Source organism: Chrysoperla carnea, chromosome 2 (genome assembly GCF_905475395.1).
Source record: "Chrysoperla carnea chromosome 2, inChrCarn1.1, whole genome shotgun sequence".
Classification (NCBI taxonomy): domain Eukaryota; kingdom Metazoa; phylum Arthropoda; class Insecta; order Neuroptera; family Chrysopidae; genus Chrysoperla; species Chrysoperla carnea.
In genome coordinates, this window is record NC_058338.1 from 97381382 (window position 1) to 97404033 (window position 22652).

At 28.9% G+C, this 22652-nt stretch overlaps 4 protein-coding genes across 13 annotated transcripts in view; 1 reads left to right on the forward strand and 3 right to left on the reverse strand.

Moving 5' to 3' along the window:
- LOC123292073 (uncharacterized protein CG43867) overlaps window positions 1-22652 on the forward strand; it is an 872927-nt gene that overhangs the window by 334788 nt on the left and 515487 nt on the right. The gene's annotated exons all lie outside the window — the stretch shown is intronic.
- Window positions 6471-8937, reverse strand: LOC123292078 (translation initiation factor IF-2-like). The gene is made up of 4 exons (XM_044872604.1): window positions 8847-8937; window positions 7989-8507; window positions 7838-7924; window positions 6471-6830 (listed from the first exon to the last, which is right to left on the reverse strand). Exons 1-4 carry the CDS (start codon window positions 8914-8916, stop codon window positions 6613-6615), a joined length of 894 nt encoding a protein of 297 aa, XP_044728539.1. The 5' UTR covers window positions 8917-8937; the 3' UTR covers window positions 6471-6612.
- LOC123292080 lies at window positions 12280-15979 on the reverse strand. The gene is made up of 4 exons (XM_044872606.1): window positions 15846-15979; window positions 14074-14238; window positions 13924-14004; window positions 12280-13390 (listed from the first exon to the last, which is right to left on the reverse strand). Exons 1-4 carry the CDS (start codon window positions 15925-15927, stop codon window positions 13125-13127), a joined length of 594 nt encoding a protein of 197 aa, XP_044728541.1. The 5' UTR covers window positions 15928-15979; the 3' UTR covers window positions 12280-13124.
- Window positions 17303-20686, reverse strand: LOC123292079. The gene is made up of 5 exons (XM_044872605.1): window positions 20541-20686; window positions 18911-19075; window positions 18765-18845; window positions 17818-17865; window positions 17303-17751 (listed from the first exon to the last, which is right to left on the reverse strand). Exons 1-5 carry the CDS (start codon window positions 20620-20622, stop codon window positions 17528-17530), a joined length of 600 nt encoding a protein of 199 aa, XP_044728540.1. The 5' UTR covers window positions 20623-20686; the 3' UTR covers window positions 17303-17527.

The following is a 22652-nucleotide window of genomic DNA, read 5'->3' on the forward strand; positions in this document are numbered from 1 at the left end:
CAAACAAGAGGACACTAAACATATCTCTAAGCATTACACATTCTACAGAGTGTCAACTAAGTGAAAATTATTTGTATTGAAGAAAGAAAAGGGGAAAACAAAACATACTTAATCTGATGATTAAATATTTTTCACAAATTTTATTTCTAATCGAAATCAAAATGTATTTTTATAATTCAAAATACGCTCGTTGATGAAAAATAACCAACTTACCTTGGAGTAAGCGTTTTATTTAAAAATTCACTTAATTTATATATACTAACGGATTAAAACTAAAAACACATAATAATGTCTTTCTTCCGTTTTCTTTGCCATCTAGCCATAATCCTCTGAATTACGGGCATACAAGATCGTGAGCTCATAATGAAGTCACAATTTCATGTTTCATTTTATCATTTTGTTATTTGGAAGATTGATAACGGTCAGTTAGATAATTAACCAAATTCGGGATTTAAACCATGGTTTGAGTATCGAATTTATGAAAAATATGTTTTGAAATTTTTTTTTTGCCTATGTTAAAAAAATTTTGAAAGAAAATCAGTGAAATACGTGCAAGAAATTATTCATCTGTCAAAAGAATTTAAAACATCTGTTGATAAGAAACAATTTTTTCTACCGTTTAGACAATGCTAAAACCTTCATTTTTTTTATTATCAAATGTACAGGCACTAGCTGTTAAAGGGAATCGTAGAATTTATGCTAAATTATGGGCTACGTTTTTCGGTTTATAAGTTACTCGCAAAGTGAAACCCTCACCACCACACTCTTAATTTGCAAGTATCTCATTGCTATGGCAGGCATCAAAGTGAGTAGCAACAGCTACTTCGGTAGGTCTAAAACACTTTTGAACTACACCATTAATTATGAGAATATGAGGATAATACTCGCGTGGATGCCTCGTGTTGTCTTTTACTCGGGTACAAAAAATGCTTTTTAGCAAAATCGGGTAAGGTGAGGCGAGGACAGGCGAGACACTACAAGTAGGTACACCTCTAAATTTTCGTTCCTCGCACAACATCGTGCTACTTCACGAGAGTGAGGAGGCATCATTACGATCGGATTTTCATTTAATTATGTGTTTCAATTTAACATTTTATCATGTATAAACAGAATTATTTTCACAGACTTTTTTCGTTTATGGAATGATTGATTGCTAATAAGTAAATAATGTTTTCGCGAAACCTTTTCAAGACATTATGTTGGATATCCTGTATTAGAATATTTGAAACTATATTATGAACAATATGATGATATATATAATATTACTAACTTATTTGTATCATCAATTCTATAATTCGAAATCGAATAAAGCATTTAGACGTACAAACTTGTGTTTGGTTTAACAAACTATGTCCGCATTGGGAGAGTTTATTGGACTTGATAATTCGTACGATGATATATAACATTAAATTCTATTCGAAATTGTTTTGCTTCATTTAATTAATCTGTACTATATTTGCTATTCCAAGTGGTTGGCAAACTTTCTTGTCAGAAATACAGCCACAAAAAATAAAATGATGGGGCTGTCGACAGTGCAAACTTCGAACTTTGGAATAACTGTTTCTTTTATACATTTTTTAATTAATTACAGTATGAATAATTAAAATTACTTAAGGTATTTCCAGCATGGTATTTGCAGTTTCTATGTTAAAGCAATGGTACAATTTTTTTTCGACAGAATTTAACGAAAAATTAAATTTAAGAATTTAATAATGCTTACTATTAATTCCCAAAGTTTCAGAAATTTTGACCGTTTAAAATGGGAAATAATTATGCCAACGTCCCAATTTCGATCAATTTACGTCAAAATTAATATCTCGAAAGTGAAAATTAATTTCTAATTTTTTTTTTTAGAATTGTATTGTATAAACATTTTTTTCTATTTTTTCTTCAATATATAATAATATCATAAAAAATAGTTGGAGAGACCGGACATTTTACATGCTTTAAATGGGACATGACCCTCAAAATCGCGAACTTTGTCTTTAAATATCTCGCGATCTCAATTCATAAATAAAGCTATTATAAACCCGAGAAAAAAAATTCGGCCAAATCTGTCGAAAAGTGATTTCATGCTGGTACTACCTTAATCTGTAAATTGAAATTATTGACGTAGGTGCGTAGGTATAAAAAACTATTATAAATAATTTAAACAATTTATTTTGACAACAGCGATATCACTAATTCACCAGCCAGATTGGAGTGCTTTTTCCCAAGAGTTTCATCCGATTCTAAAGCACCGAAAGAAGTTTTATCTTCAAGAACATCGTTTTAATGAATATCAGGCACAGTACAGTAGAAGATGTTACAAAAATCGGCAAATAAGGGAAAATGAAAGAAAAATTTGCATTTTGCTTAAACCTCATGGAATGTGTTCCTGGTGTCAAATGTTATTAATAACGAATGAGTTAGTGAAGCAAATGTTCTTTTTATAATCAACAATAAATTTTGAATTCAATAAAACGAGCAATGTTAAAGTTCACTTAAAAAATTAGTACTTAGGCAACTTGTATAAATGTTAAGTGTTCGAAAACTATTATACATGTATAACGTATACGTAATTCAAGTTGCCTATTTGTTAATTTTGTAAGTCAACTTTAGCATTAACCGTTCCATTGAACTAACAATTTATAGTTTATTAACCAATAGAAACATTACCGCCACTAACTCATGCGTTACTAATGATATTTGACACCTAAGAAACACATTCCATGAAGTTTTAGCAAAATGCAAGCGGTTTCTTTCATTTTCCTTTATTTGTAACATCTTTAACTGTACTAATTGTTTTTCTTTTAAATTTAATTTCAAATAAAGTGAATTTTGAATTCACTTTTTCGTGTGTTGAATTTCACCTATCTTTGCCAGGATGATTACCTGAGTACATATGGTATTCATCGAAACTTCTTCATTTACCCCTTTTTAATTCGTTTCAATTTTTTTCTTTTGGCAGAAGCTAGTTTCTTTATAATTGAAGCAAATACATAGAACGTGGCAGTCTTCCTATCAAAGATTAACTACGCTAACCTGAAGCTTTATTTTTTATAATGTGACAGATATCAATCCCGGTGGACACTAATTTTTGGCTCACTTTTTGGTCATAATTTCGGCAGCAAAGGAATTACGAAAATTACAAATAGTAGTTAAAAGGTTTTATAGATTTGTTATATGCCAATGTCTAGTGAACTTTTATAATTATCTTAAAGTGAACTCCTGCGTCACGCCACTACTCCATGAATCTTGTGAAGATGTGTAGAACAGTAAGCGTATTTTGATGTCCAGAAACTTAAAATCGGTGTCAAAAGTTTGGCTTAGAATTTTTTATCTAAGTTAGGCAGTCTTTACATAAAAAAACCTGAGTTGTATTAGGAAAAATTCAGAGTATGATTTTCAGACTTACTTTACTCTTTTTGGCTTAACCTTCCCCATAACATTCCAGCCTGAATCGTGTATTCGTACTGATAATTTGTCCCCAAAATTGGCAGAGAAGGAAGAAATTAAACAACAAATCTCAAAATTTTATTAATTTTTGCAAGATCCAAGTTGTGACTACACTTTACTTGTTTAAATGCCAACTTTTTGAACTTTAAAGTGTGTTTTCTTGCCTAATAGTACAATTTAATTGTTTCGCATTTATATTTATGCTAAATATAATTTATTTTAAATCAGAATTAAAAGATCTAACTACTTAAATTAAACTGCGTGCTTTAAAAACGTATTTTCATTAACTATAAAACGTATTCACATTAACTACACATTTCTTTTCGATGAGGCGAATCAGCAAGTGCATGCCAATTGTATCTAACCTATAAATGTAATAGATAATAATGGACCATCTTGGTATCCAAGGACAAAGATAGTCACATATTCCATCTTCTAAATTTGAATGCAGATGATAATAATACCCTTATTTGTATTAATTAGCTTTAGTTTAATTGCTTTGACGTAATAATTACTCTGTTGTCATTAATATTGAATATAACATATTTCTAATAAATTTACTACTTGGATAGAAGGTAGATCCCTTTCTACGTGTTATTTATTATAAATTATTACCAACTGATACACTCAGTTAATTAATTCGAATCCATCAATATAATCAACGATTCGGGAATACAAAGGTTTAATTTTGGGGGTAGTTGAATAAAAACTTATTCAGAAGGAAATCAGATATGCAGTTTGACATTTAAAAGTCGAATAAAGGTGAAAAATACATGTCAGACAGCTTGACCTATCTCTATGGATGATTTATCTGTACTCCCAGTAATAAACGCAGGTAGGAAATGCGCATTCAAATTAATTAAATTAAATTAAATTAATCATTTCATTAAATGTAGAGAAAAATTAAAATTTCTACTTGACCGTGCTTCGAACCGGAGACCTCCTCATCAAGAATTGGAATCACTACACATTAACCCATAAGTCCTGTTATTTAACATAGAAAGTATAACAGACATTATGGGTGATAAAACTGACCGGATTTAATGAATTATTTTGAGTGGCCAATACTTATTGATAAATGCAAAAATGAAATAAAAATTGAAAATAACTAGATTGAATTATTTTAATCGCTAAAAATTTATTGGTTCGCGGTTTTCTCGTGTACAAACTTTAACATTACAATATTACTTGAAAAAAATATTCTTTTATTTTGAGAAAACCGCCTGCCAATAAATTTTTAGTCGTGCCTTGAACAGTCTTGTGCTTTATTCAAATGAATGAGACTGACTGTAAATTGTTGTTTTTATACCATGCATATATGTAATATGCAAGGTATACTATGTTTAGTCCCAAGTTTGTAACGCTTAAAAATATGAATGCTATGAACAAAATTTTGGTATAGGTGGTCATAGAATCATCTAATTAGTCCATTTCCGGTTGTCTGTCTGTCTGTCGTCTGTCATCACGATTACTCAAAAACGAAAAAAGATATCAAGCTGAAATTTTTATAGCGTACTGAGGACGTAAATAGTGAGGTCAAGTTTGTTAATGAGCAACATAGGTTAATTGGGTCTTGGGTCCGTAGGACCCATCTTGTAAATCGTTAGAGATAGAACAAAAGTTTAAAGGTAAAAAATGTTCCTTATAAAAAAATAAACAACTTTTGTTTGAAACATTTTTTCATAAACATCACTGTTTATCCGTGAGAGCGCAAGTTCTATATCAGTTATATATGTGTGACATGTATGTATGTGTAGTGTGACAGAGTAATCAACATTGTCTATACATGGTATTTCAACAACTAACTCAGTCAATTGTTTGTTTTCACTTGTTTGTTGTTTCTTTATGTTTAACATGAATTGATTTTTTTTCTGGCACTATCTGACAATCTCTAGTTGACATACTTAGCAATTTTAACAATCGGTTCTATTCATTATCAATTTTATTCAAGATCATATCTAAATATGTTTGAGAAAATATTTATTATTTTTTTAAATTACACACAATTTTTCCTTAATATCTAAAAATATATATAAACGTTTAGAGAATGCTTTTTTTAATTTTCTATATAAATAAAAATTCACAGGCTTAGAGCGAAAACATTCCTCTTATAGGTACAGTGTGTCGTATTTAAGATGAAGACATCCTCATATTTTAATTATTTTAAGGGATATCGATTTGAAATTTTGAACAGTTATACAGGGTGATGAATTACATTCTTTAAGTACTTAACCGCAATCTGAACTTTAAACTCAGCTTATTATTATAAATTGACAAATTGGGCCGATTCTTAACATTTTGTCTAGCGAAAATTAGAAGAAAAGGTTGCTTGGAATATTTTTTATAATCATAAACCGATTTTCATGACAAAATTCGCATTTTTAATTTTTTCATTATTTTGGTCTCTACTTTGGGCTTTAAAATTATTAATCTGATTGATCTCATCCATGATTATATAACAAAATACAATACTAAATCTCGAGAACTTGGACGAGACCAACGAAGATCTGCAAGATTGTTCAAGTTGCCGAGATTTAGTATTGCATTTTGTTTTAAAATTATTAATAATTTTTTTTTTTTTAATTTTATAATTAGTATGCTATGGAATGAAAAAACTGGTATAAACTGATAATTTAATATTGTTATGTTTTCAAATATTTCAATAATCGTGTTATAATTTTGAGTGTACACCAAAATAATGAAAAAATTAAAGAGAAAAATTTAAAAACCACCGACAAATTTTTTGGGTACGGCACCCTAAACTCGCACTTGAAACATATCTAAGACCACTCTCTATTAGGTACATTAATTTTTTCCTTAAAGCCTTTTCCAAACTGAGGCGATTTTGAAGATTATCGCCAATTTTTAAGTTTTTTATGGTACGGAATACTCGCACTTGGATCGTAGGTAAAAACACTCTCTATTAAATTATCTTTCATACAAAACAAAAACATTGAAATCGGTTCATCTGTTTAGGCGCTTCGATGACACAGACAGACAGACTGACACACACACACACACACACACACACACATAGTGATCAAACTTGTAACACTCCTTTAATTCGGGCGTTCTAATAAAACGATATGACTGCAAAATTTCAAATCAATATGCCTGTAAATATCGAAAATATGAGGATGGCTTCATCTTAAATGTTCCTCTTATATATAATTTTCATGCAATCTCCACCACACGGCTTCTAATTCTCCTGATACCACTTCGATTTGGTATTAATTTTACGTTTGTGGATAAAAGTAGTTTATTTTCATCTCGACAATTTCTCGAACGCAATAATGTATTTCCATTAGGTCGATCAACTATTTCACATTCTGAAGTTGCATCATCACATTGTTTACATAACGAAAAGTCATCTAATTCGAAGTTGGAAGAGTCTAAAAATAGATAATTAAATTTCTAGCGTTTAATAAAATCATTTTTAAAACCATTATCTTTCATTTACGAAACTTATTTTTTATTTAAGAGTGGCTAACATTATAAACATTTTTCATTTTGATGTAATTTGTGAATCAAATCATTCCGAATACCAAAAAGGGCGAAGAAGTAATTTTTTATTTAGCGTTTGTGTAAGAAAGGTGTAACGTTTAGAATGTCATTAACCGTCGATTAAAAAGAGGGTTGTTTCAAGTTCAACCTGTGTGTATCTGCACGTATGTCTATAGCTCATAACCGTATGAACCGATTAGGATTTTATGTTTGTTTGAAAGTTAATTTGATCGATAGTGAAAGTTTAGTGTTACGTATCCGATAAAAACTAAAAAGAGGTGATGGTCTTCAAACGGCTGAGCACATTTTCTTAGTATTTGCTCAGAAAACTGTTATCAGAATTACCTTTCAAGCAAAACAAATAAATTAAAATTGGTTGCTCCGTTTAGGAGCTATGATGCCACAAACGAATCGATGAGACCTGATTTTATGTCGGGGGTTTATCTAAATATTTAGTTTAATATTATTTTTAATTTTTTAATTACAAATAACATCTTAATTGTCAAAAATTTGATTAAAATTTTTACTCAATTCTACACTTAGTTTCAAATCAGGTATGGTTTGAGGATCATTAGCGTAGAACTTTGCCTTCAATATCTCCAAAGAAAAAAGTCTATAGGCGTAAAATCATAAGTTATAGGCGATCATTTAACGTCAACCTTACGAGAGATTTTTAGATTGTCCAACCCTTCAAACATCAAAGATTTCGTTAACCGGAATGTTCTTACTTGCCATATCTCCAAATACAAGACATTACACAATCTTATAAAACTTCGAAAATGGAACAGATTTTACAACCTACGAAGTACTTTAGCTCCATTTACGAGAGCGTGCCACATAACAAAACTCTCCTGTCTTAAAAGAAAAGGATTTTATTTCATAGAAAATCGTATACCTTGATGAAATGTGCGAAAATTATTTGGTGTATGTCTAAATTGTTCTTCGGGTGTGTTTTTCGAGTTTTCGTTGCCAAACCAAATGCCTTAAATCAATAAGTAAAAAATTAAATCATCCAAAATTAAATAAAAAATTAAAATAATTCTTACTCGGGTGATTTTGACTAATGAGTGAACGTCTTGTAGAGGTGCTTTCTTTTTGGTGTAAACGCCATAGATGTATTGGAATGGCCGGTCTTTGTGGCATTTCCGGTATACGTGGTATTACAGGTACATGGCTTGGCTTGGGCGGTATTTCATGCAACTGTGGCACTCCAAACTCATATTGTACTGGATGATGAAGTCCATATGGATAGGTTCCCATGTTAGGAAGATGAGGCATCTGATGAATTATTGGTGGCATTCCTTGTAAAGAAGGTAAACCCGGCATATCATGTCCAATTACGCCGGATACATGTGGATATGCAGGCATTGGAGGCATGTCTGGCATGGGAATCATTTCAGGACTTTGTGGTATGCCAAGCATGGGTGGTGGTAATCCTGGTACCGGTATATGCGGAATATTTCCAAATGGAAATTGTCTTTTTGGCATCCTATGCGCTCTTGGCATTGTTTGCGTTCTTGAAAATGAAATTCTTTTTGGATATTCCAAGTAACTTCTACTGTCATCTAAAATAAATAAATTTTGTATTTAAAAACTTAACTTTTCTAGGAAATTATTTAATGAATTTTGTCACAGCGCGGCTTCAACGGGCTTAAATACATTACAACCAATAACAAGTCTTGTATTTTCTTAAAAAATATAACTGTTTTTATTATTAATTAATAAAAAATTGGAATGATTAATAGTAAGAAAATTACTTAAATATACTTTAGATGAATTATTCTTTCATTTATATATACATTTGCAACTTCCCTATTTTCTCGAAAAAAACACTTAATGCTGTAAATATTGCAATGTAGACTAAGGAAAGTCGTAAAAACCGAAATTGAAAATGAAAATCTTACCTTTAAAACTACTTTCGAACGCTTGAACTATTGAAATCGTAACAATTAAAATATTCACAAAATTCTTCATTCTTAATAGCCAAAAAATCGAATAAATAATTAATGTTAAATAATTTAAAAATTTTTTAATTGTTTAATTATTATTATGAATCATGTCTTTTATGTCCAATGTTATGCGTAAATTCATTCGGGAATTTTAATTTTAATAATTATACTTTTTCCTTATCAAGACTGGCCACAATGGAATATTTCTTACAACAAACTGGAAGTAGGTATTATAATAAATAGTTTGATATGTATAGATATTTGATGCATTTATTTCCTCAAATTAGAAATAGAGGAAGTTAAAAATACACATTCATAAAAATTTCTTCAAGTAGCAACAGTGAGATCTTACCTAATAATTTAAGATGAAAGGATGAGAAATTAAGAGAGAAACCAAGTGGATAAAAGTGTTCTTGCTATCCTCAACTATAGACCTTTTTCATGAAAAACAGAAATGCATTTTGTTAATTTATTATGAAAATATAGGTCGAGTAGAGCCTGTAACTCGAAAATTACGCATTTTTAACAATAAAAACACTATGAAAAAAATTGTAAAAAAGTCAAAATATTTGAAATAATTTAAAACGATTTTTTGGCTCCACCGCACACGTGATCTGTGATGTCAATTCGACAAGCAATGACAATAACGTCAACTTTAAATGACGTCACAACGCCATTCGTGTAGCTTCGTGTGTTTCCGGATCGTTTTCAACAATTTGAATTTTAATGATTTTCATTGTCTGCTTTCTCGGTCCTATGGCTCCAAAAAAATCGGGGCAAAAAATTAGCCCATTTATCAAGACATTTACTTTCATTTAAAAAAAAGAAAAAAAAAATGTAAAAAAGGTCTATTATCAAAAAAATAATCTTAAATATAAAAGAGGAGTTAGATGGAATGAGCGCGTAGTTACGTTAAGTGTATTTTGAAGAAAAACCATTGTAAAGGTAAAAATGATATTTTGTGCTAACTTGTGTTTTACAAGAATAAGATACTGACACCATAATATGTCAACTTAACTTCAAAAGCCATAACTGCTTTTAATTAAACTTTTTCAAAAAAATTCTAATTTTTTTATCACTGAAAACTAAAACCCAACGTTAAAATGGCGGCGTATTTGGGTCCAGGTGGCGTTGCCTTATTTGTCTGTGATAGTTTTTACACATGGCCACGAAATATGAAATGAATTAGTCGTATTGAATACTTGTTTTTTTTTTTTTTTTTTTTTTTTTTTTTAAATGTGAGTTATAATAGAACCCAATCCATCATTAGTCATACTACCTTAGGTGTAGAAAACCACAGGAAATGATTAAGTAAAAAGTTTTTAAATGTTAGTTTACACTTTTTATTCAATCTCTTTTCTGATGCCGGTTTTCCACTAAACGGGCAATAAAAAACAAACCCAAACAAGTGTCGAATCAAACTTAACTGTAAATTTGTACAAACTTTATTAAGACTGGCGTATTTTACAACATTTCGAGTTTTGTTTTTTTTTTTTAATGTTTATGTAGTTCGATTGATGGAAACAAGAGTTTTGCAGAATGTTTGTAATTGAAGGAACAAGAATTCACGTCAATGATATATCTAAAAATATAAATGGCTACGTCAAAAAATATATGGCATGAAAAAAATAGAAATACGGAAATCGAAGAACAATAATTGAAATATTAGATTTTTATAAGTTTAACACTCGAACGAACATTAAAATTTAATTCTTCTTTATTACAAAACTTATTTTTTAAAAATGTAGGTATTTTGAATTTTCAAACTGATTGTAATGATAAAAATTAAAAAAATGTTAGCTGTGAGATCGGGAAGTTGCAGAGTTTTTAGTCGGTTAGAACGAGAGATAATCTACTGCAAAGTTCGCGATTTCCTCATTCAAAGAATGTAAAACTCATTGTCCTACCAGCTATTTTCTACGATATTAAAAAATTCGACGGAATTGAAAAAAAAGTAGGAGGGTTGAATGTTTTTAGAAAAAAATAAAGACAAAAATATTTTAGATATTAATTTTCGTTTTCGAGATATTAATTTTGATGTAAATTGATCAAAATTGTAAACGTAAGCATATATAATTATATCGTGTTTTAAAAGGTCAAAATTCCTTTAACTTTGGGATTTAATAGTAACCCTATTAAGTTCTTAAAATTAATTACTAATTAAATGCTAATACCGTGCTGGAAATACCTTAATTTGATCAATAATATTAACATTTATCTAATAATATACGACAAGTGAGACAAATTTAATTTTTTGTTTAAAAAGTGTCATAAATTAATTAAATAATTTTTGGATAAAAAAAAAAATATTTAGAATTATAAGTCGATCTCGAACGCTGCCCCCAGTGTTGGAATCCACTACTCTGCCACCAGGCCACTGTACCTCTTGTAAAAAATGTTATTCATGATGATGATGATGCGAATCCATAAGATTTTACCATACCAAAAATCTTTTAATGTGCCTATAGAAGTTTTCACTTTAAAAATTTCCCAATAGTAAGTGAATCCCTCTCTTTTTAAAAGTACTAATAATAGCTTGTTAAAATCTCAAACAAGTTTTTAAAGTTTTATCTTCATAAACAAAAAAATATTTAAATGATCTCTCATAATTTTGACCTCCTTATGTTAATATAATCTTAATGAGGAAAATTAACTTAATATTTATATATTTATGGGAAAACCTATACAAAATCAAGATTAGAAAACATATTTTTATTTACAAAAAATTTATTTACATATAAAATTATTAAATATTATATTTTACTGGAGTAAAACTAAGAAAAAAAAGCTGTTATATGGATTAAAAGTTCGGGCAGCGAAACTTTGGGGTTTTTCTTTTCACATCAAAATAGGTATTTTTTGAAATTTTTTACTTTTGCGGAGTGGTGCAACATGTCTAACCAACAAAATGGCGTCAAAAATTTATATTCGCAAAAGGAGACATCGGTGCATATCCAAGATTGGTAAGTTTGTAGTCAATGTTAAGAACTACTCCTCAAATTTTTTTTTTTTTTTGGGGGGGCTATCGTCCCTTCACCACCCAGTTATATATATATGTATACATACATATGGTAAAACAGTTCATTTGACTGTAACTTGAAAAATATTTGATTGATTTTAATGAAACTAATATCAATAGTAGGTTTTATTACTTACAACTTTCGGTTAAAATTTTAGCGAAATCCATTAAATAGTTTTCAATTTAGTGAATTGTTTAAAATGGCTGCCATTTTATGCCATTTTGTCCTACGGGGTTAAATTTTTTTTTAAATTGTAGCATTTTTTATTTTTTTTATAATAAATTGCATACCCGTAAAATGACTCCTTGATCCGTATTTTTGCGAAAAACGGAAAATTTAACACTTTCTGGAAATAATTGTTTGGGGGGTGTATGGACTGGTTTTGGGGGGTGATTTTTGCTTTGGCTTCAGAAAACTATTTTTCAAAAAGGTTTATATGGTTTAAATCAAAATTTTTAAGTTTGAACCCCCGCGCTATTAGGGGAAGGGGTTGTATGGAATAAATGTATTTTAAAAGATTTTAAAAAGCGGTCCAAATAGTTTTAAATGCTAAAGTAACCCAAAACTTTAGATGTTTTTATTAATATAGCACTTTTTACAACATCCACCCCTCCCCCTCCCGCTTTCATATTTTTTGCAAATTAAGAATTTTTATGACGAATAAAGGGGTTTTTGAGGTCGCTGATATCGAATCCTCAAAATAATGAACATTCACCGTACTTGTTCAAACAGCCGGACGAACTACCTTTATAAATACACTTGTTTGCGCAAATCGCAAAATAAGTAAACAAATTGAACCCGTTCAACTAATAATTGGCGAAAATCGCTAATAATTGGGGGAAAAATCACTAATGACGACCAGCAGCCAGCATGACAGTCTTAAATAGGCTTAACTTAGGGTAAGCAGTAATGACTGTATCATTGAAAGAGAGAGAATTACATGTTAGATAAGTTACTTTTGCCAGTTTAGATTACGTTTAAGTGTTTTGATAATTACTGTGCTATTTCTTGCAAACAGATTAATCAATCGTTCTAATATAATTTTCATTAAATGAAAAATAAAATTTATACCTCTGATTAGGGGTATAACAAACAAGCAAATTGAAATTTTGATTAGCTACGAAATCATAAGCTTAGAAAAATCGCTTATCCGGTGTAACGAATTTTAAACTATAAATGTAATTATTTTAAAATTTGAGTAATTAAAGACTACTCAGTCAATTTCGATCATACGTTTTGAAATTTGCTTCAGCCCATCTTTATTCGGAACTCGTTTCGTAACGGATGATAAAGTATTTGCATTATCTCTACAATTTCTAGTTCGTAAAAGTATACTTCCTCCATCTTGGGGTTGATCAATTATTTCACATACTGAAGTCTCATCTTCACATCGTGTACATAAAGCAGTGTCGTCTCTTTCGAATGAAACTTCATTGCCACCAATATAAAAACCATAATTTCCAGCGTTACCAAACTCATCTAAAAAATAATTCAACTTATTTTTAACTAATCAATATTTCTACAGGCATGAATTAATTTTAGTATTGCCTCCATGGCTCACCAGATTTTTGCTTTTGCAAAAAATCCCGCACAATTAGATAGGCAAATAGCTTTCTGTGAAATTTTTTTAAACTGCCCCCAAAATATTCTTCAGATCATTTGATAAAAAACTAAGGCTTCATTTTTTAACGAGTCGTTTTCGAATTGCGAACGATTAAAACCACACATATATGATAGTTATTGTTACTATAATATATGCGTAGTTTTCATCGCTCGTAGCTCGAAAATTGCTCGTTAAAAAAATTTGTAGCCGTGAGAATTTTTGATCAGAACGACCCGAAGAAAATTTTCCTAGCTGATTGTGCGGGGTCCTTTGTTTTTGAATATGGAAGCCCACTCCGAAAAAAAAGATAATCTTATGCTTAGCTGATGAATTGATCAATGACTAACAGTTCTTTTCTTGAAAACTCGTAACGCATTACATAAAAAAATTCAAATAGGATATAAATTACCTTCATCAATCTTTTGAAATGGTACCGAACTACTTGATTGACCATTATAATTGGGCCATAATGAGTTTACGACATGTTTTTCTGAAACAAGACAAAAAATTTATTTATTTTTAAAATTTATTTGGCGAAATTTTTTTGAATTGTTTTTACCTGTGTGACCATTTGTAGTTATTATAATCATTGCTTGAACTGCACCTAAATTAAGTTGTTTTTCTGGCGTGTTTTGATTTTGAATTCTCTGTACTTCTGAATTCAATAAAGTTTGAATCACATTATTTAAGCCACTGATATTTATTTTCACTGAACCACCATTTGCTAAAAATTATAATTCCTGTTAAAAACATACATCTTAAGAAAAAAATGTTGATTCATTATATAGGATGTCCCATCTATCGTTTTCAGGGAGCACTGGTATGGGTAAATAATGATAAAGAAATTTTAAATAGAAAGTTTCTTCGAAGATTATAAATTCTATATGTACCATTGACAGGTTTTCGTTAATTGTTTTTATTTTTGAGAATTTCTTGATTAATATTAATAAATTAAAATTAATACACAAAAAATAAAATATAGAAAATAAAATTTAATATAATTTATACTCATTAAATGTTTACTTCTTTTTCGAAAAGTGTAGGGTTTTAGGGTAGTTAAAAAATTTAAAATATAAGCAATAAGTACCTGTAAATATAAGCAATAAGTACATATATTCATACTGTATAATGTTTCTAAGCTAATGTGCCCCCTCAGGGCTATGTATACGTAAAAATGTTTCAGTGATGTTTACGAAAAAATGTTTCAAAAAAAAGTTGTTAATTTTTCTATAACATTTTTTATATTTAAACTTTTATTTCACAATGAATATAATTGGACAACATATTACCTGCTGACACTGCGTATATGACCATAGTAGTTAAACACGCAGTATAATACTTAACAAGATCTTGACCTATATTTCTCATCCATGAACTCGACCTAACTTTTCCCGCCCTGAGCACGCTATACAAATTTTAGCTTAATATTTATTGTTCTTTTTTAAGCTATCGTGTTTACAGACAGACAGACGGACAACCGGAAATGGACTAATTAGGTGATTTTATACAATAATACTTTATAAACCTATAATAATAATATAATAATAATAACGCTTAGACTCAAATTTTGTAGCATCAATATTTTTAAGCGTTACAAGCTTGCAAGCGTTACAAGCGTTTTTTACACAGATAAACATAGTGATTTATTTCTGGAAAGGCAATTCCATTGCGTTTTCAACACATTTTTATTAGCTTTATTTGTACTAAAATCTTTGAAGTCTATTTTAACCTACTATTAATGGTTTGATTAACTTGCACACGTATCAAGATCCGATAACAATATAATAACTTTATTCCTAACCAGGATCACCTGGATAAACGATCGATTACATTATCTTTATTAAATTAATAATATTATCTTGAAATATTATTATTAATCTCAACAATGAGATGATGCAGTGCCTAAAATGCTCTGTGACCGATCTTTAGGTCAACACTCATCTACCCAAATATTTCACAATTTTTAACTTAGCGAGCATAAAAAATAAGAAAGCAAATTATAGTTAAAAAATTTAAAAAAAACGCTTTACTGCAATAAAAAGTGGATAATAATTGTAATTATAATGTAAAATTTAGAGCTCTTAACATTCATTCTTTAAATTATCTGATTTGGCAGATCGACCATTCCAAGCTTTGAATTTTTACATTAGAATTAATTAATTGATTATAACTCATTTTTTAGTGCAATAAAGTGTATTTTTTTAGTTTTTTAAACTATAATAAAATTATAATAAATAAACTAAATTTTTAAAATAAATAAACTATTTCTGCTCGAGAAAATATTGCATCAAATATAAATTAGGCAAACAAATCGAAATTTTGAATACTTACGGATGGTAAAATTATATTGCTCACAAATTACCGATGACACAGCACACAAAATCACGGACAACAAATTTAAGATGCGATTCATTGTTGGTAAATAAACCTGTTGTTATGTAGGTATACAAAAGAACGATTCGCGATTAAAATGAGATGCACTTATTTATAAATATTTATGTACAATTTTAAATAAAGGTAAATTGATTTGGAATTTTTATTTAATTTTTTAACATTAACTTTCCTTATCAAGATGGTTTCATACAGTGTTTATGTATAATAGTAACATGACGAATATTCGCATTCACATTCGTGTCTGTCATCTTCGCATAATTTTAAACATTCGCATACCAATTCACAAGACACGATATGAATTTTTTTCCAATACAGTGGACTCTCGATAATCCGGACTCTGGCTAATCTAGCGCCCCTTGTAATCCGAACTTTGTTTATTTATTAAAAGACTGTAAATAAAGAACTGGATTTGTGACTTATCGAATTACAAGGTACTCTTTTGTAAAAAATTCCGGACTATAGGGGGTCTTAGGTAGTACTATAATCCGACAAATTCGATAGTCCGACACTGCCCTGCAAAACGTTTGCCGGATTACCGGGGGTCCACTGTATTTTTGACAAAAAAAAAATGAAATGAAATGAAAAAACAACTAATAATAGATTTATATTTTTTATTTACGTATATTTTGATAAAAACAAGATAAATTTTTAACAATTATTTATAAAAACAAGTGAAAAGAAACAATTGACTGTGTTAATTGTTGAAATACTCTGTGTGGTAACTGTTGCAATATTTTTAATAAATGTGAAAAGTATATCCATATGTTTTGTGTTTCGAAAACTATCAAAATTTTTGTAAGTATTTTCTGGAACTTTTCTACGTTTTCAAGAATATTTCACAATACCAATAGTTGAAGCTACCTGCTAATTTTCAACTCGCTATCTTGTATAGTTTTGGAGAAAATGGATATCAAACTTTTTTAATAATTGGCACCCTCACGAATAAACAGTGATGTTTACGAAAAAATGTTTCAAACAAAAATGGTTTATTTTTTTGTTTATTTTTCATATTAAATTTTTTGTTTTATCTCTATCAATTTACAAGATGGGTTTTACGGACCCAAGACCTAATTGATCTATTATGTTGCTTACTTACGAGCTGAAACTTTTTACGTCCTCAGCACGCTATAAAATTTCAGCTTGATATTTCTTTTCGGTATCGAGTTTGCGTGTTGTCAGATAGAAGGACATACAAACGGAAAAGATTTAGTTAGGTGAATATCTATACCAAAATTTTTTTAATAGCATCAATATTTCTAAGTGACTCCTCGGACTAAAATTAGTTTACCTTATATATATTTCATATGTATAATAATAGGGTATACAAATAAACTTTTAATATTAAAAATATTACACCTTTGACTTCAATTATATATTTTTCATAAACAATATTTTATCTTCCAAGAAACAAAGATAATTATGTATAAAATCAAGAAGCAAATACTTTTTGATCGAATCCAAGTATAAGAGTCTAGCCTCAAATCAAAACAAACTGAAGTTAATGGACTTATAATGAACTCATACGGCGGACTCTTTTACGTTAAAAATTCCTCTGTCTGGTCCAATAGATTTTAAACTATACATATAATTATATTGAAATTTGGGTAGTTAAAAACTACTTAGTCAATATTAATCATACGTTTTGAAATTTGCTTCAGCCCATCTTTATTCGGAACTCGTTTCGTAAGGGTTGATAAAGTATTTGCATCATCTTTACAATTTCTAGTTCGTAAAAGTGAACTTCCTCCATCTTGGGGTTGATCAATTATTTCACATACTGAAGTCTCATCTTCACATCGTGTACATAAAGCAGTGTCGTCTCTTTCGAATGAAATTTCATTGTCTAAAAATACAAAAATCATAATTCAAAAAATGAATCGTTTTTTGAATATATAATTATCAAAATTACCATTGCCATCAATAGAAGAACCATAGTTCCCTGCCGTATCAAAATCATCTAAAAGTTACTTGAAATTATTTTTAAAGCACGGAAAAAATTGATTGCAAAACGTTACGAATCTTTATCTAATCAATATTTGAACATGCATAAAGTATTTTACTATTGCGTCGGTGGCTTCCGTCTGGATTTGCGCTTTTACAGAGAATAACGAAGTAATTTGATGGCGTGCAAATTTTTGGAACTATGTTCCTTATCGCTCGTTATCGTTCTGATTTGTTTGCGGGTTGGGAGGTAAAACCAAAAAAAATGTTACAAAGAAAAATAATAAAAAATACTATAAAGCGACCATTTTCATCAGGTCATCTAGGAAACAAAAAATTTTCAAATCGATTCAGCTTGAAATATTTTTTGAAGAATTCATAAATTTGGAGAATATGCAACGATATATTTATATTTTTATAATTTGTCAATTTGCATTTTTGTCCAAATTTTATGTTTTTTCATAAAAAAAATGAATTGTGCAAGTGAGTTATCAGAAGTTAAAGATAATAGGAATAATTTAAAGTAAGTACAAAGAAATTTTATATTAAGACATAATAAATATCCGGATCAAACAATATAAGAAGTTTGTCTCTTTTAAACTAATATTACCTAGTCATTGAGCAAAAACTAAAAGTAGCTATAAAATTAAATTCTCTAAAATATAAAACAACTATTTGACTTTTAAAATTTATACCTTAAATTTTCGGAAAAATAGCTTATAAATAAAAGAGTAAGCTCTGCATTTATGTTCGGGTTGTCCCATGACACCTCTCGTTCTTTTTTGCATATTTTAGCTCACATCAAGAAAATTGATAGTATTATACTTGGCGGAATAATTTATCAATGAATATCAATTCTTTTGTTAAAAATTTGTAACGTCTTACATAAAAAAATTCAAAAGGGATATAAATTACCTTCATCAATCTTTTGAAATGGCACCGAACTACTTGATTGACCATTATAATTGGGCCATAATGAGTTTACGACATGTTTTTCTAAAAAAGAGAAAAAAAAATTATTTTAAAGCAAGAGTGAGAAATTTTTTGTGAATTATTTTAACCTGTGTGACCATTTCTAGTTATTTTAATCGTTGTTTGAATTGATCCCAAATTAAGTTGCTTCACTGGCGTGTTTGGATTTTGAATTCTTTGTATCGCTGAATTCATTAAAGTTTGAATCACATTATTTAAGCCATTGATATCTATATCCACTGAACCACCATTTGCTAAAAATTATAATTCTTCTTAGTTAATCATGTCGTGAGTATCGCCTTCGAGTAGTTTTTCGCTGTGATTATTTCATTGGAAGGATAATGATTCGTTAATTATCGTTTTATTTTTGAGAATAAACTTCATAATAACACAGTTGTGGAAAATAAAATTTGATGCAATTTATCAATTTTAAAAATGTTGTTTTTTTAGAACATTTGGGGAAAAATCACTTTTAAAAAAACTTAAAAAAATTCAATTAAAAGAAAAATTGTAAAGAAAATTAATCGAGAAATTCGAAGACGAATCCACAGATAAACATAGGGATTTCTAGACAAGCAGTTCCATTCCTTTCTTTTTTTTTTGTCATCAATACCTTTTAACCCGTAAGATTTTGGAACATTAAAAATCAGTTCTGAACCCTACGACGCAAAGTGGAGTATTTATACCAAATTTCCGAAAAAAAGTCAGAAAACTCAACTCTTTTGTTCTGCACTGAAAGTTGTTTTCTGGTGTAGTTAGATAAACACTCCATCACAAACAGACGCATGCTTGTTATTATTGTTGTTGCTCTCGATTTACCGTGTCGTTCAATTAACGTTTATTGTGTTTGTTAGTGCAGTAAGGATTTTTTTATTGAAGACAAAAGTTTATGATTTATTTATTAGTATTACTTTTTTTCATTAAATTTATCAATCTCCAAGCTTTTTGTTTATGTGCCCCTTTTTATCCGGTAAAGTTTTTTGTAACAGGGCAAACTTTAAGTATTTTATATAACAACATGTTAGTGTATGAAAAAAAATCTTGCCCAAACTTGCTCCTTTTCTTTTAAGACTAAGATAAGGATGGAGATTAAGGTAGGTAAAATCAAAAGTCAAAAAAAGGAGCAAGCAGTTTTCTAGTGAATATTTATAACTTATAATTCCAAAATCAACTTATGTAGAAACAAAAGCAAGCAAAAAAATTAAAAAATTGAAGAAGAAAATGTAATAATTTGGTTTGAATGTATGTACACTCGATAGATACGACTTTGCTTCGAAGACAAACATTACCTTAGCAACGCCTGTTGTTTGTACTCCATATAGTTGCGGAATAAATTCTTAAACATAGTTCTTTTGGTTTTATTTCGTATTTCATATTTCAGCATTTTCAGATGTAAGAGCAAACTCTTACAATTTGGTGCATCGTCCAAACTGAAAGATATGTTCTTATTTTTATTTCTTTTCTTTGCTTGCTTCTTATTATATTTTTACGTATGGAATAATTGAAAAAATATTTTGAAATTTTATCAATTATTTTTACATTTGTTGACTATGTATTTGTTTAAAAAATTGTTTTTTATTATTGCCAAATAAAGGGTAGTTTTTCATCTAAAAAGTCTTTTGATTCAATTTTGAGCATAAAAATCACTTCATTATATTTTGTCCGGAAATTTGGTACAAATAGAAGTTAGTGAAAAATACTGAGATATAGAATACTTACGGCCGGTGAAATGAAGATGTGCGTAAATTACCGATGGCACAACACACAAAACCACAGACACCAAATTTAAGAAGCGATTCATTGTTGTTAAATGAACACAAAAATAAACCTGTTATTATTAATGCAAAGAACTGTTCACGATTAAGATAAGGTGCATTTTATTCGTAAATATTTAAATTTAATATTTTAAGATAAATTGATTTTATTTTTATCTTTTAAACTTTCCTTATCGAGATGACCTCATACAGTGTTTATGTCTACATATATTTTGGTATATACTTTCGTAAACTATTTATTCGCTTTTTGAATTCAGAAGGCTATGAATTATAATTATGTACCAATAGGGAATATTCATTTATTTTTTTTATATTTTTAATTCATTGCTTTCACCGTTATAACAAAGTAAAAAATATAAATACTGATTAAAAATGCTGTATTTAAGTGTAAAAAAATATTTAAAATACATCATAATTTTGAGATATTTAAACGCAGTTTTTTGGCGCTCTTTGTTGATGACGTATAAGTACTTGATCTGTCAATTGGTGGCAGTTCAATGTATAATTTACACTTTAAAAAAATGAATTTACAACACAGAATTTACACTTGTTATTATTAAGTTTTCTAATAAAAAGCCGTAGAATTGTATAATTTAATGAAATATCATATAGAATGTAAGTAATTAATATCACACAGTATGTCAACAAATTTGACATGCCCGTACTATGATGTCACGTCCGTATAAAAATTGAATTTCAGTTTTAGAAATTTTTAAATACCCTCACTGAATTTGTACTTATTAATTAATTTTAAGTAATTAAAAAGATAATAATTACTAAAATAATGGTTTAGTTGAAACGTCCAGTCATTAAAGTTACGGAAGAAAAATATTTAACCAAATTTAAATTTCATGAAAATTTCCTATTATGTGTGAACCAGCTGCAGAAAATTTTTGGAGAGGAAAATTCGAAATTATAATGAACACTGTCGGAGCAATGAATATTAATTGCTCAAATTTTAAAATTTTATACATTTCATAATTTTATTTTTTAATTTGCGTCGTCTACTCACATAAAACGTTTAGTGTTAGCTGAAATAATCGAATAATCGGGTTAATTTTCATCTCTCTTTGTATAAGATTTTGAGAAATATTTCTAAAATCTTTCTAATCGTCAAATGAACTCTATTTTCGAAATTTTTGGGCAAAATTTCTCTTAAAAAATCAATTCCATCCAAATCGAAAAACCAAAAAAGTTTTCAAATTCTTTGTAATTTTCTCAAAAAATGGAAAAAAATCTGTAAATTTTTTTTGTTTTGGAATTTGACGACAAATTTTACAAATCGGGTTTATTTAACGCTCGAGTGGATAGTTTTTGACGTAACACCAAAACGTTACACGAAAAACTTTTATTTCGGAATGGTTCTGAATATATCTCGAAAACTACTCACCTATATTTCTTGGGTAGGTACTATTGACCTCAAATATCTACAAATGCGAATATCTGGTCGATTGATGATTTTTCTGGATGATTTCTAAATGATTTTAGTCAATATCTCAGAAACTAATTGTCCAACCGTCAAAGAAACTCGATTTGTGTATTTTGTCGGGGCAAAATTACCTTTAAAATATAATGTTATCCGAATCGCAAAATTTTTCAAGTTTTTTTTTTTTTTTAAATTTGCTTAAAAAATCACAAAAAAAAAATTTTTTTTTCCGAATTCGATTAACCTTAGTTTATATGGGAATATTGATCCAAAAAATGCAAAAGTTTGACTTATTAAAGTACAGAGAAAAAATTAAAAATTTTTTTCGAAAATTTGCTATTAAGGAGTGATTATGCAAGTCTTATTCTGGTTGACCCGAAAACACTCATCAGATCGTTTAGTCTGGAACGTTTCATATTTTCTCTTTTGTGATTTAACATCTTACTGTTTAGTCTGGAATAATTTATATTTTTTCTCTTCTGCGATTTAACCACAAATTTCTGATGTATAAACATTTCAGAAATCGATTTTTTAATTTTTGGATAAAATTACTTCTAGAATAATCTCAGCCGAACCTGAATTTAACTTTCATCATTGTTCTTATTCATTCCGACAGGATACAGTTTTTAA